This window comes from Mus musculus, chromosome 17 (genome assembly GCF_000001635.26).
Source record: "Mus musculus strain C57BL/6J chromosome 17, GRCm38.p6 C57BL/6J".
NCBI lineage: Eukaryota > Metazoa > Chordata > Mammalia > Rodentia > Muridae > Mus > Mus musculus.
The window spans coordinates 17,257,074-17,268,905 of record NC_000083.6 but is presented as its reverse complement, the minus strand read 5'-3'; the positions used below and the strand labels follow the sequence as shown (position 1 = coordinate 17,268,905).

Genomic DNA, 11,832 nt, shown 5'->3' with positions numbered 1-11,832 from the left:
TGAAGTGTCCACAATTTGGTCTTCATTCTTGAGTTTCATGTGTTTTGCAAATTGTATCTTGGGTATTCTAAGTTTCTGGGCTAATATCCACTTATCAGTGAGTACATATCATGTGAGTTCTTTTGTGATTGGGTTACCTCACTCAGGATGATACCCTCCAGATCCATCCTTCTGCTTAGGAAATTCATAAATTCATTGTTTTTAATAGCTGAGTAGTACTCCATTGTGTCAATGTACCACATTTTCTGTATCCATTCCTCTGCTGAGGGACACCTGGGTTCTTTCCAGCTTCTGGCTATTATAAATAAGGCTGCTATAAACATAGTGGAGCATGTGTTATTACCCATTGGAGCTGAGATGAAATGATGGACCATCTAGAAACTGCTGCACCCGGGGATCCATCCCACAATCAGCCTCCAAACGCAGACACCATTGCATACGCCAGCAAGATTTTGTTGAATGGACCCTGATATAGCTGTCCCTTGTGAGGCTATGCCAGTGTCTGGCAAACACAAAAATGGATGCTCACAGTCAGCTATTGGATGGAACACAGGGCCCCCAATGGAGAGGCTAGAAAAGGTACCCAAGGAGCTAAAGGGGTCTGCAACCTTATAGTTGGAAAAAAAAATACGACCTAACCAGTACCCCCAGAGTCTGTGTCTCTAGCTGCCTATGTAGCAGAAGATGGCCTAGTCGGTCATCATTGGGAAGAGCGGCTCCTTGGTCTTGCAAATTTTATATGCCCCAGCACAGGGGAACACCAGGGCCAAGAAGTGGTAGTGGGTGGTATGGGAGCAGGGGTGGGGGTAGGGTATGGGGACTTTCAGGATAGCATTTGAAATGTAAATGAAGAAAGTACCTAACAAAAAATTAAAAAAAATAACATTCTTCCCAATGAATAGCAAAAGTTACACCTGTCATGTATACTGGGCAGTGATATTATATTATAAGCAACACAGATTTCTATGATCAGAGCTGTAGAGTCTCTTGTTCTCCAGGGGAATTCCACATTAAATGACCCTCAATGTCTAAGGCCATGTTTGTACATCTACCAACAGAATCACAGTGATGGTCAAGCTAAGTCCTATCAGAAGGAACTCTGAGAGTTTAGCCAGCCTGTGTTTCCTGGTGCCGCTCTCCAACACAGGGCACAGCTTATGGCCTACCTAACACCTCCCTCCAAGTGGATCAGAGGAGAATCCTGGAAAGAACCTGTGAGCTACATGCCCTGGTGCTCCTAATTTCTATTATCTTTCCAGAACCTTCTCTTCCTGTGACCATCCAGCTTGGAAACAGCACAATATCCCCTCAACTACTGGAAGTTAGAACCCAAATGAGTCAGACAGAACAGGCCTCCACAGATCAGCCCTTCCACATTATGGGCAGATACAGCCCTTCTCTTGTAAATTTTTAGTTTCATAGAACATCCAAGTACTCATCATCCAATGAGCAGGGATTCTCTGCATTCACAAAATTGAGCAAGTGCCCTTGTGGTAAGATGTAGTATCTGTTGGATTTGTGCCTAAGAATGGATTAGTTGGGTCTTGAGGTAGATAGGTTCACAGACTTCTGAGAAAGCAATAAATAGTACCTCATATGTAAATTATATGCCCCCCATTTTAAAAGTACTTCTGTCTAAGATGTTGCTTTTTAATAGTTTTAAAATATTTACCTCTAAAATGCCTGTGGTCTTCAACAAATGTCTTCCAAGTATGCTGAAAATTATGTTCACATTTGTAAGTTTATTACATGTGGTGAAAATCTGTCAAAAATTAGACTAAAACTTATAACCCAATATTTATACTTTTAAATGTGGGAAAACTCTGCTTATTAAGGTTACAGTCTACCAATGTCTAGCTAGCCTTTTCTGTCAACACATAATGGAAAATGGCCTTCATTTTCGGGGTTTCTACTTTTCTAACCTTGTCTGGGGAATTTAAAGCCCTTGCACAAAACTCACCCTTAGGAATGTCACAGTGACGTAACTGGAATATAAAATAAACTAACTTCATCCTGATTAAGAAACCCATACTCCTATATTCTCAGATTCCTGAAAGGCTTGCCCCTGCCAATGAGGCATTTTGGTATTCTCAGCATTCAGCTATACCCATTCTGGAAGTTCCTATCCCCAGTCCTGCAAATTATATAAGCCTCCAATCACCAAAAAGGTGTTCAGACTCCCTGCCGCTGGTACTGGATTGATCATTCATGGTCCATTTGCACTGGGCTTGTGAACCTCAAGTTTGCTGTGTGCTCCAATTGACCTGATGAACCAATATCGCCTTATGATCCTTGAGGGCATGGAGACATATACTCAAAATTCTATACCTAGGTTATCTTAGTTTGTTACAACTTATTATATACTTAATTCATACCTTGTTTAAAAGGGGTGTGTGTAAATATGTACAGTTACATTCTTTTCATTTTTTTACCTTGTTCTCATCTCCCACTTTATATCTGGACCACAGTACACATCCCTCCACTTCTCTATAGCCCTCCCAAACTAACATCACACCCATATATTCTACCATTTCCCCTGAAAAAAGAGCAGCATACTTGGGGATATCAAATGAACAAGGCATACCATATTTTAATAAAAATAGGCACAAACCCTCATATGAAACCTAGCAAAGAAAATAATTAAGACAAGAACCATCTCGAAAGAAGGCAAAAGAATCAGAAAAACCCACCCACTATATTCCCACAAACTATGTTGCATCCCTTAGGAGGTGACTGCTAACAAATGGCTTTATTAGATTTTTTCTCTAGTATGTATTCTTTTATGATTTCGAAGAGTACTGTGACCTGCAATGACTTTGCCACATTAATTACATTCATACGGTTTTTCTCCACTATGTGTTCTTTTATGGATTTGAAGAGTACTGTGACGTTTAAAGGTTTTGCCACATTAGTTACATTCATAGGGTTTCTCTTCAGTATGTGTTATTTCATGACATTGAAGATGAACAAATTGTGTAAAGGCTCTGCCACACTGGTTACATTCATAGGGTTTCTCTCCAGTATGTGTTCTTATATGCATTTGAAGATATCTGTGACATGCAAAGGCCTTGCCACATTGATTACATTCATAAGGTTTCTCTCCAGTATGTGTTCTTTTATGGACTTGAAGAGTTCTGTGATATGCAAAGGCTTTGCCACATTGTTTACATTCATAGGGTTTCTCTCCAGTATGTGTTCTTTTATGGATTTGAAGGTATCTGCGACATGCAAAGGCTTTGCCACATTGATTACATTCATAGGGTTTTTCTCCGGTATGTGTTCTTTTATGGATTTGAAAAGATTTGTAACATGCAAAGGCTTTGCCACATTGTTTACATTCATAGGGTTTCTCTCCAGTATGTCTCCTTTCATGGATTTTAAGATAACTGTGACATGTAAATGCTTTACCACATTGTTTACATTCATAGAGTTTCTCTCCAGTATGTGTTCTTTTATGTCTTTGAAGATTGCTGTGACCTGCAAAGGCTTTGCCACATTGATTACATTCATAGGGTTTCTCTCCAGTGTGTGTTCTTTTATGGATTTGAAGACTACTGTGACATGTAAAAGCTTTGCCACATTGTTTACATTCATAGGGTTTCTCTCCAGTATGTATCCTTTGATGACACTGAAGATGAACATATTGTTTAAAGGCTTTGCCACACTGGTTACATTCATAGGGTTTCTCTCCAGTATGTGTTGTTTTATGTTTTTGAAGATTTCCAAGACATGCAAAGGCTTTGCCACATTGATTACATTCATAGAGTTTCTCTCCAGTATGTGTTCTTTTATGGATTCGAAGAGTTCTGTGATATGCAAAGGCTTTGCCACATTGGTTACATTGATAGAGTTTCTCTCCAGTGTGTGTTCTTTCATGGATTTGAAGAGTTTTATGATATGCAAAGGCTTTGCCACATTGGTTACATTCATAGGGTTTCTCTCCAGTATGTTTTCTTTTATGGATCTGAAGAGTTCTGTGATATGCAAAGGCTTTGCCACATTGGTTACATTCATAGGGTTTCTCTCCAGTATGTGTTTTTTTATGGATTCGAAGATATCTGCGACATGCAAAGGCTTTGCCACATTGATTACATTCATAGGGTTTCTCTCCAGTATGTGTTTCTTCTTTATGGATTTTAAGAGTTTTGGAATATGTAAAGGCTTTCCCACATTGGTTACATTGATAGAGTTTCTCTCCAGTATGTGTTATTTTATGACATTGAAGATGACCAAATTGTGCAAAGGTTCTGCCACATTGGTTACATTTATAGGGTTTCTCTCCAGTATGTATTCTTTTATGGATATGAAGAGTACTGTGATGTGTAAAGTCTTTGCCACATTGCTTACATTTATAGGGTTTCTCTCCAGTATGTATTCTTTTATGGATTTGAAGATTGCTGTGACCTGCAAAGGTTTTCCCACATTGATTACATTCATAGGGTTTTTCTCCAGTATATGTTCCTTTACGAATTTCAAAATGGCTGTGACATGAAAAGGTTTTACCACATTGGTTACCATCATAGAATTTTTCTTCAGTGTGTTCTCTTCTATGTATTTGATGATCAGTATAAGACATGAAAGATCCAGTGCTCTTATGTAACTGATGATGATGGTTTCTTGCAAAGGCTCCATCATATTGAATATATTCAAAGGGTTTCTCTGCAGTATTACTTGGTCCATCCCTTTGAAGATGCCTGTGATATAAATAGAGTTTAACACATTAGATATTTTCAGAGTGTTTCTCTACAGTAAGATTTTATTTAAGCCTGTGTATGCAATTGATACATGTATAAGTTTTACCCCAATTATTATACCAATGAATCATTTATCTGTATTGGTTAGGTTAACAATCTATTCTGATTGTAAAGAGGAATCAGATATAATAAGGTTCTATCGTGTTGTTTTTATCCATGTTGGTTTGATTCATTATGGTTATTATTTACATCTTTAAAAGTATCTGTGATGGAAAGAGCATTCATTACATGACTCAAAGTTACAATATCTTTTTCCTTTATGAGGTTTTTCATATATTTGACAAAATATGCAAGCATTCACAGCTTTACCACAATGATTGGATTCATGAATTTTCCTATAATATGAGCCATACAACATTTGGGAAGTTAAACAGGAGAAACAGAACATTTCTACATTAGTAATACTCATAGGGATTTTCTGCAGTCTGAGGTTTTTGATGTATTCACAAAGAAGTTGTGAATTCAATTAATTGTACGCCTACATAATTTTGAAGAAATTTATTCTAAGTTGGGAAAATTAACCAATCTTCTAATTGTCCTGAGAGAGCTATATGCGTTTTATGTCCAAGTGCCTCAGGCAGAGTATTGTATCATTTATGTTCAATGAATAGATGATAGACAGATTAGAAAGAGAGATACATAGACAGACACATAGACAGACACATAGACAGACCGAGATATATCTGTCCCATATAATACAACTACGTAAGGAAGAATAACAAAATATATGTAGCTTCTATTCACTTAGTTTTAATTTTTGTTCCTCCTAGACATGTGGCATTTAGATTAAGGTTTCACAACAAACTTTTTCACTTCCATGAACTTCCACACTCAATACTATAAGCACCCTTGACACAAGTATATGAGTAACATCAGTATACTATGGACTGTTTGCATATCAGACAGTTTTGGATATAAACTGATTTCATACTCAGTGTGTACAGTTTTTATACTAGCTGAGTGGCATGAGACTAAACAGACTGGCAGATCTACACCGTAGAATGAATGGTGCTGTGCTTGATAAGGTACTGTCTGTTAAGGCAGTGTTTCCGTGTTCTCTGTCTTAAAGGAAAGCCTTGCAAACACAATCAAATACCTGACACTGAGTTACCTTTTTGTGAGTATTTAATAATCAGTATCCATAAAACTGTGCTTATTTACACCCCTGATTTTAACTAAAGCTTCAAGAACAAACTAAGATTTCTTCAAAGGCATATTTCGATCAACATGCACAAGAAAATTACCTTCTGGATCGTCCAGAATTTTCACAATCTTCTTCAATATTATCATCTTCCCAGTTATAGCCTAGAAGACAGTACAAGGAAATACATGATATATTTGTGGAATTCAGGCAAAATTTAAGAAACTATCTTCAGTGATCCTTACAAACAAGGCTAATTTATTCTCATCATTCTTCCTCCTTCTCAAATGAAAGTGTAGATGTACATCAATAACAACAAGAAAAACAAGCAACCACACATACAACCACACAACTAAAATACAGTTGCCCCCTCTTTCAAAAAGAGAAACAACATTCACCATCTTACCTATGGCAGTGAGGTTCTTATAGGTTTCGAGCATCACATCTTTGTAGAGACTCTTCTGGGAAGGATCCAGCAAAGCCCATTCTTCCTGAGTAAAGCTCACCAGTACATCATTGTACGTCACTGCATTCTAAAACATACCATATATATGTACAAAAGTAGCATGAGAATGAAATATTAGACATGTACATTTCATTGACAATATTTTCAAATAATGTTGGTAGTTCGCCCACTTGTTTCCTGACACAGAAGTTATAATGTACTCATAATCACCAAGTCATTTTTGAAAGAAACCGAATAATGAGTTCTGATCTGTCATTTCTTCACCCTTTGAGTTGGAGAAAGTCTTGGAAGACAAAAGCCAATGAATACACATAAAGAGATAAGCAAAAAGATCAATAGTAGTAAGCACACAGAGATATTGTATGAAATATTCTCATTACAAAAGTAATGAACAAGATGCTTAGATTCGCGAATGCATTTAATTACAGCACTGAGGATACAGAGGCACAAATATCTCATTGTTCTTGATGCCAGCTTGGTATAGGCAATGAGTTCTAGGATAGTGAGAGTTGTATACTATGATACAGTATCCCTTACCAAAAACAAAACAAAACAAAAAAAACAAAAAAAATAATTAAAGAATCAAACCACCTCTAGCCTAGAGACAAAGATCAGTGAAAAAAATGCAAGTATCATTGGATTTTTGACTAAAAATAGGTCAGATTAACTTAGAAGATGTAAATAGAAGAAATCTGCTTAGTTATTGTTCCCTGAAAACTTGATAAATAAATAAATATAATGGTCCAGTTTCAATTATTTAGGAGCTAGCTTTGTTACTACAGGCACTGACATTTGGCATACCAATGCCTGACAAGAATTCCCTTAAAGTAGAAAGTCTAAGGGGAGGCTCTGAGGCCCAAATGTGGGTAACCTTAGTCAAATGTGTAACAGAGTGAATATAGAATCTGAAGAGACCACCTCCAGTACATGGACAGGGCCCCAGTGGAGGCTCTCACATCCAACATTTTCACCTCAAAGTTGTTCCTTACTAAAAGGAATGTGGGGACAATCATGGAGCTGAGCATGAACAAATGGCTGAACATTGACTGAGCCAACTTGGGATCCATCTCCTGGGTGGTCACCAAACCCTAACTTTATTACTGATGCTATGTTGTAACTGCAGACATGAGCTTAGCATGGGTGTTCTTTGAGAGGCTCTACCAATAGCTGAATGAGACAGTTGCAGATACTCACAGGCAAGCACTGGATAGATAGGATTAACATAGTAAAAATGACCACACCCAGATACCCCTTCTCTCAAAACATCTTTGTAAGCCCAGCCTGGTCTTTTGGCACCTATGAACACATACCTGTAACATATACCATAAAACCCACACGAGACAACAGATACTGAAGAAAAATATCAGATCCTATTACAAAATACTATACTCAACAAAAATTGAGGAAATGTAGATGAAATGGACGGTTTTCTAGACAGTTACCAATACCAAAGTTAAATCAGAATTAGATAAACCTTCTAAACAGTCGTATATTCCCCTAAAGAAACACAACCAGTCATTCAAAGTCTCTGTTAGCACCCGGACATTCCAAACCCAGGTGCTAAAGATGTGACCCATGTCCTGTGTTGCCAAGCCAACAACCTCAATCCCAGAACCCACTCCGCTCACCTCCCACCCTTACTTGTGTGATGTCATTTTCCATATAAATTAGGAGATCACCCTCTCCTCACTCTCTTTCTTTTCTACCCCTCTACTTGCCTTAGTGCCCCCTTTGTATACAATAAACCTCTCTCATGTGGAACCCCTTGGAGTGGTGCGCTGTTTGGTATATCTGGTAAATATATATATTAATATCAATAATATATGAGTCTCCCAACCAAAAAAAAAAAACAAAAACAAAAACAAAAAAAACCCAGAATAAGATGGTTTTAATGTAGAATTCTATCAGATCTTCAAAGAAGAATACCAATACTCTTCAAACTATTCCGCAAAGTAGAAACAGAAGGAACACAAGCCAGTTCATTCTATGAAGCCACAGTTACATTGAGTACTCCCCCTTGGAGATGGAGTGGTTTCTGTGTAATCAGGAACTTTTTTCAATTTCTTTTCATAGAGGATTCATAAGAGATTTCTTTTTCTTTTTTTTTTTTTTTTGTTTAAGGCACTTTTTATTGAGGATTTTTGCATCGATATTCATAAGGGAAATTGGTCTTAAGTTCTCTATCTTTGTGGGGTCTTTTTGTGGTTTAGGTATCAGAGTAATTGTGGCTTCATAGAATGAGTTGATTAGAGTACCTTCTGTTTCTATTTTGTGGAATAGTTTGTGAAGAACTGGGATTAGATCTTCTTTGAAGGTCTGATAGAACTCTGCACTAAACCCATCTGGTCCTGGGCTTTTTTTGGTTGGGAGACTATTAATGACTGCTTCTATCTCTTTAGGGGATATAGGACTGTTTAGATCATTAACCTGATCTTGATTTAACTTTGGTACCTGGCATATATCTAGAAACTTGTCCATTTCATCCAGTTTCTCAGGTTTTGTTGAGTATAGCCTTTTGTAGAAGTGTCTGGTGGTGTTTTGGATTTCTTCAGGATTTGTTGTTATGTCTCCCTTTTCATTTCTGATTTTGCTAATTAGGATGCTTTCCCTGTGCCCTCTAGTGAGTCTGGCTAAGGGTTTATCTATCTTGTTGATCTTCTCAAAGAACCAGCTCCTCGTTTGGTTGATTCTTGGAATAGTTCTTGTATCCACTTGGTTGATTTCGTTCCTGAGTTTGATTATTTCCTGATGTCTACTCCTCTTGGGTGAATTTGCTTCCTTTTGTTCTATAGCTTTTAGGTGTGTTGTCAAGCTGCTAATGTGTGCTCTCTCTAGTTTCTTTTTGGAGGCACTCAGAGCTATGAGTTTTCCTCTTAGAAATGCTTTCATTGTGTCCCATAAGTTTGGGTATGTTGTGGCTTCATTAAACTCCAAAAAGTCCTTTATTTCTTTCTTTACTCCTTCCTTGACCAAGGTATCATTGAGAAGAGTGTTATTCAGTTTCCATGTGAATGTTGACTTTCTATTATTTATTTTGTTGTTGAAGATCAGCCTTAGTCCATGGTGATTTGATAGGATGCATGGGACAATTTAAATATTTTTGTATATGTTGAGGCTTGTTTTGTGACCAATTATGTGGTCAATTTTGGAGAAGGTACCATGAGGTGCTGAGAAGAAGGTATATCCTTTTGTTTTAGGATAAAATGTTCTGTAGATATCTGTTAGATCCATTTGAAAAGGGAGCTAAAACCATCCAGTGGAAAAAAGACAGCATTTTCAACAAATGGTGCTGGTACAACTGGCGGTTATCATGTTGAAGAATTCGAATTATTCCATTCCTATCTCCTTGTACTAAGGCCAAATCTAAGTGGATTAAGGAACTCCACATAAAACCAGAGACACTGAAACTTATATAGGAGCAAGTAGGGAAAAGCCTCCAAGATATGGGCACAGGAGAAAAATTCCTGAATAGAACAGCAATGATTTGTGCTGTAAGATCGAGAATCATAAATGGGACCTCATAAAGGTGCAAAGCTTCTGCAAGGCAAAAGACACCGTCAATAAGACAAAAAGACCACCAAATGATTGGGAAAGGATCTTTACCTATCCTAAATCAGATAGGGGACTAATATCCAATATATATAAAGAACTCAAGAAGGTGGACTCCAGAAAATCAAATAACCCCATTAAAAATAAGGATCAGAGCTGAACAAAGAATTCTCACCTGAGGAATACCGAATGGCAGAGAAGCACCTGAAAAAATCGTCTATGTACTATGTCCAGTTTTCTGAGAAACCGCCAGACTGATTTCCAGAGTGGTCGTACAAGCTTGCAATCCCACCAACAATGGAGGAGTGTTCCTCTTTCTCCAAATCCTCGCCAGCATCTGCTGTCACCCTAATATTTGATCTTAGCCATTCTGACTGGTGTGAGGTGGAATCTCGGGGTTGTTTTAATTTGCATTTCCCTGATGATTAAGGATGTTGAACATTTTTTCAGGTGTTTCTCAGGTATACCATAAGCTGGCAAGAATGTGTAAGAAGGGGAATAGTCCTCCATTTTAGGAGGGAGGGCAAACTTGTACAAGCAATTTGGAAATCAACTGGGCAGTTGTTCAGAAAACTGGGAAAAGTTCTACCTCAGGAGCCAGCTATATGCCCAACCCCTGATTATATACCCATAAGAGGCTTCAACATTCCACAAAGACATATGCTGAACTGAAAAAGTGTAATACAAAAACAAAAAAGAAAACTAGGCCTTTAGGCCCAGGCTTGAGAATGTGACCTTTGTGACTCAATGCTCCAAGGTATGCTAATCATAAAACAGATAATGACATTCCTCCACCCACCCGCTTCCTGGGTTCAGGGAGTATTTGTTCAAAAGGGACCACCCTGACAATCCATGGAACCCGCTATGCAAATGTGCTATTGTTAGAGGTTCATAGAAACTGTGTTGAGAAATAACTGTAAAATTACCAGGTATTCCTTGTGACTTGTGATTTCCTTGTGACTCTCAACTAGTATTTTTGGTATTTTCCAATAATGTCCTTCCCACACACTTGAGTGTGGTTTCTTCCTTTAAATACTCCCTCTTCCAGCTACTTGGGGCCCATCTTCCTCCACCCAGGCATGGTGTACAACTGTGGGTCCCAGAGTGCTCTTGGAATAAAAGTCCTCTTGCAGTTTGCATCAAGACCATTTCTCATAAGTGATTTGGGGTGTCGCCTCTCCTGAGTCAGAACGTGGGGGAGTTGTGGGTCTTTCAGAACTATGTTCATAACAGCTTTCTTCGTAATAGCCAGAAACTAGAACAACCTAGGTGTTCTTCAAATAAAGTGTGGATGAAGTAAATGTGTTACACCTAGGCAACAGAATACTAATCACCTATTAAAAGTAAAGGGATCAATAATTTTACATGCAAGTGGATGGATGTTGAAATTATTATCTTGAGTGTGGTAACTCAATCGCAAAAGGACATGCATGGTATGTACTCACTTATAAGTGGATATTAGCTATAAAATGCAGGATACACAGGTTATACTCCACAGGCACAAAAGATGTAAAGACGACATAATGCACAAATGAGGACACTTAAATCTCACTGAGAATGTAGAATTAAATAGTTATGATTGGCAGATGGATCAAAGGAACTAGGTGGGAGAGGAGACAAAGGAGGAAATTGGGAGGGTTCAGGATCATGTTTAGGGAGGCAGAGGACAGACAGCCAAATGGCCATGAGAACGTATGCAACCAAAGGAGGTTGGGAGGTGGCAAGAGTCTGAAATTAACTTCAGCAATGGAAGCCTTTCTTGGACCTAATGTGACTGAGTGACATAGTTTCTGCAACTGGCAGATGGGCCTGGTGTCAGCTTCCTAGAGTGTTGAGGGGTGCTGTGGGTTATAAGGAACATATTTCACAACCTGCAAATAATGTCCTCAGTGTTAAGGTTAAGAACTCCATGTTAATTAGAA

General features: G+C 38.1%; 1 protein-coding gene across 1 annotated transcript in view; it reads right to left on the bottom strand.

Moving 5' to 3' along the window:
- Positions 1-2,558: 2,558 nt before the first annotated feature.
- Gm5165 (predicted gene 5165) overlaps positions 2,559-11,832 on the bottom strand; it is a 31,445-nt gene continuing 22,171 nt past the window's right edge. The window contains exons 2-4 of the mRNA NM_001362181.1: positions 6,302-6,428; positions 5,999-6,059; positions 2,559-4,694 (exon numbers count right to left, since the gene is read on the bottom strand). Of these exons, the coding sequence (NP_001349110.1) occupies positions 2,909-4,694; positions 5,999-6,059; positions 6,302-6,428 (1,974 nt within the window). The 3' untranslated portion in view covers positions 2,559-2,908. The remainder of the gene's footprint in view (positions 4,695-5,998; positions 6,060-6,301; positions 6,429-11,832) is intronic.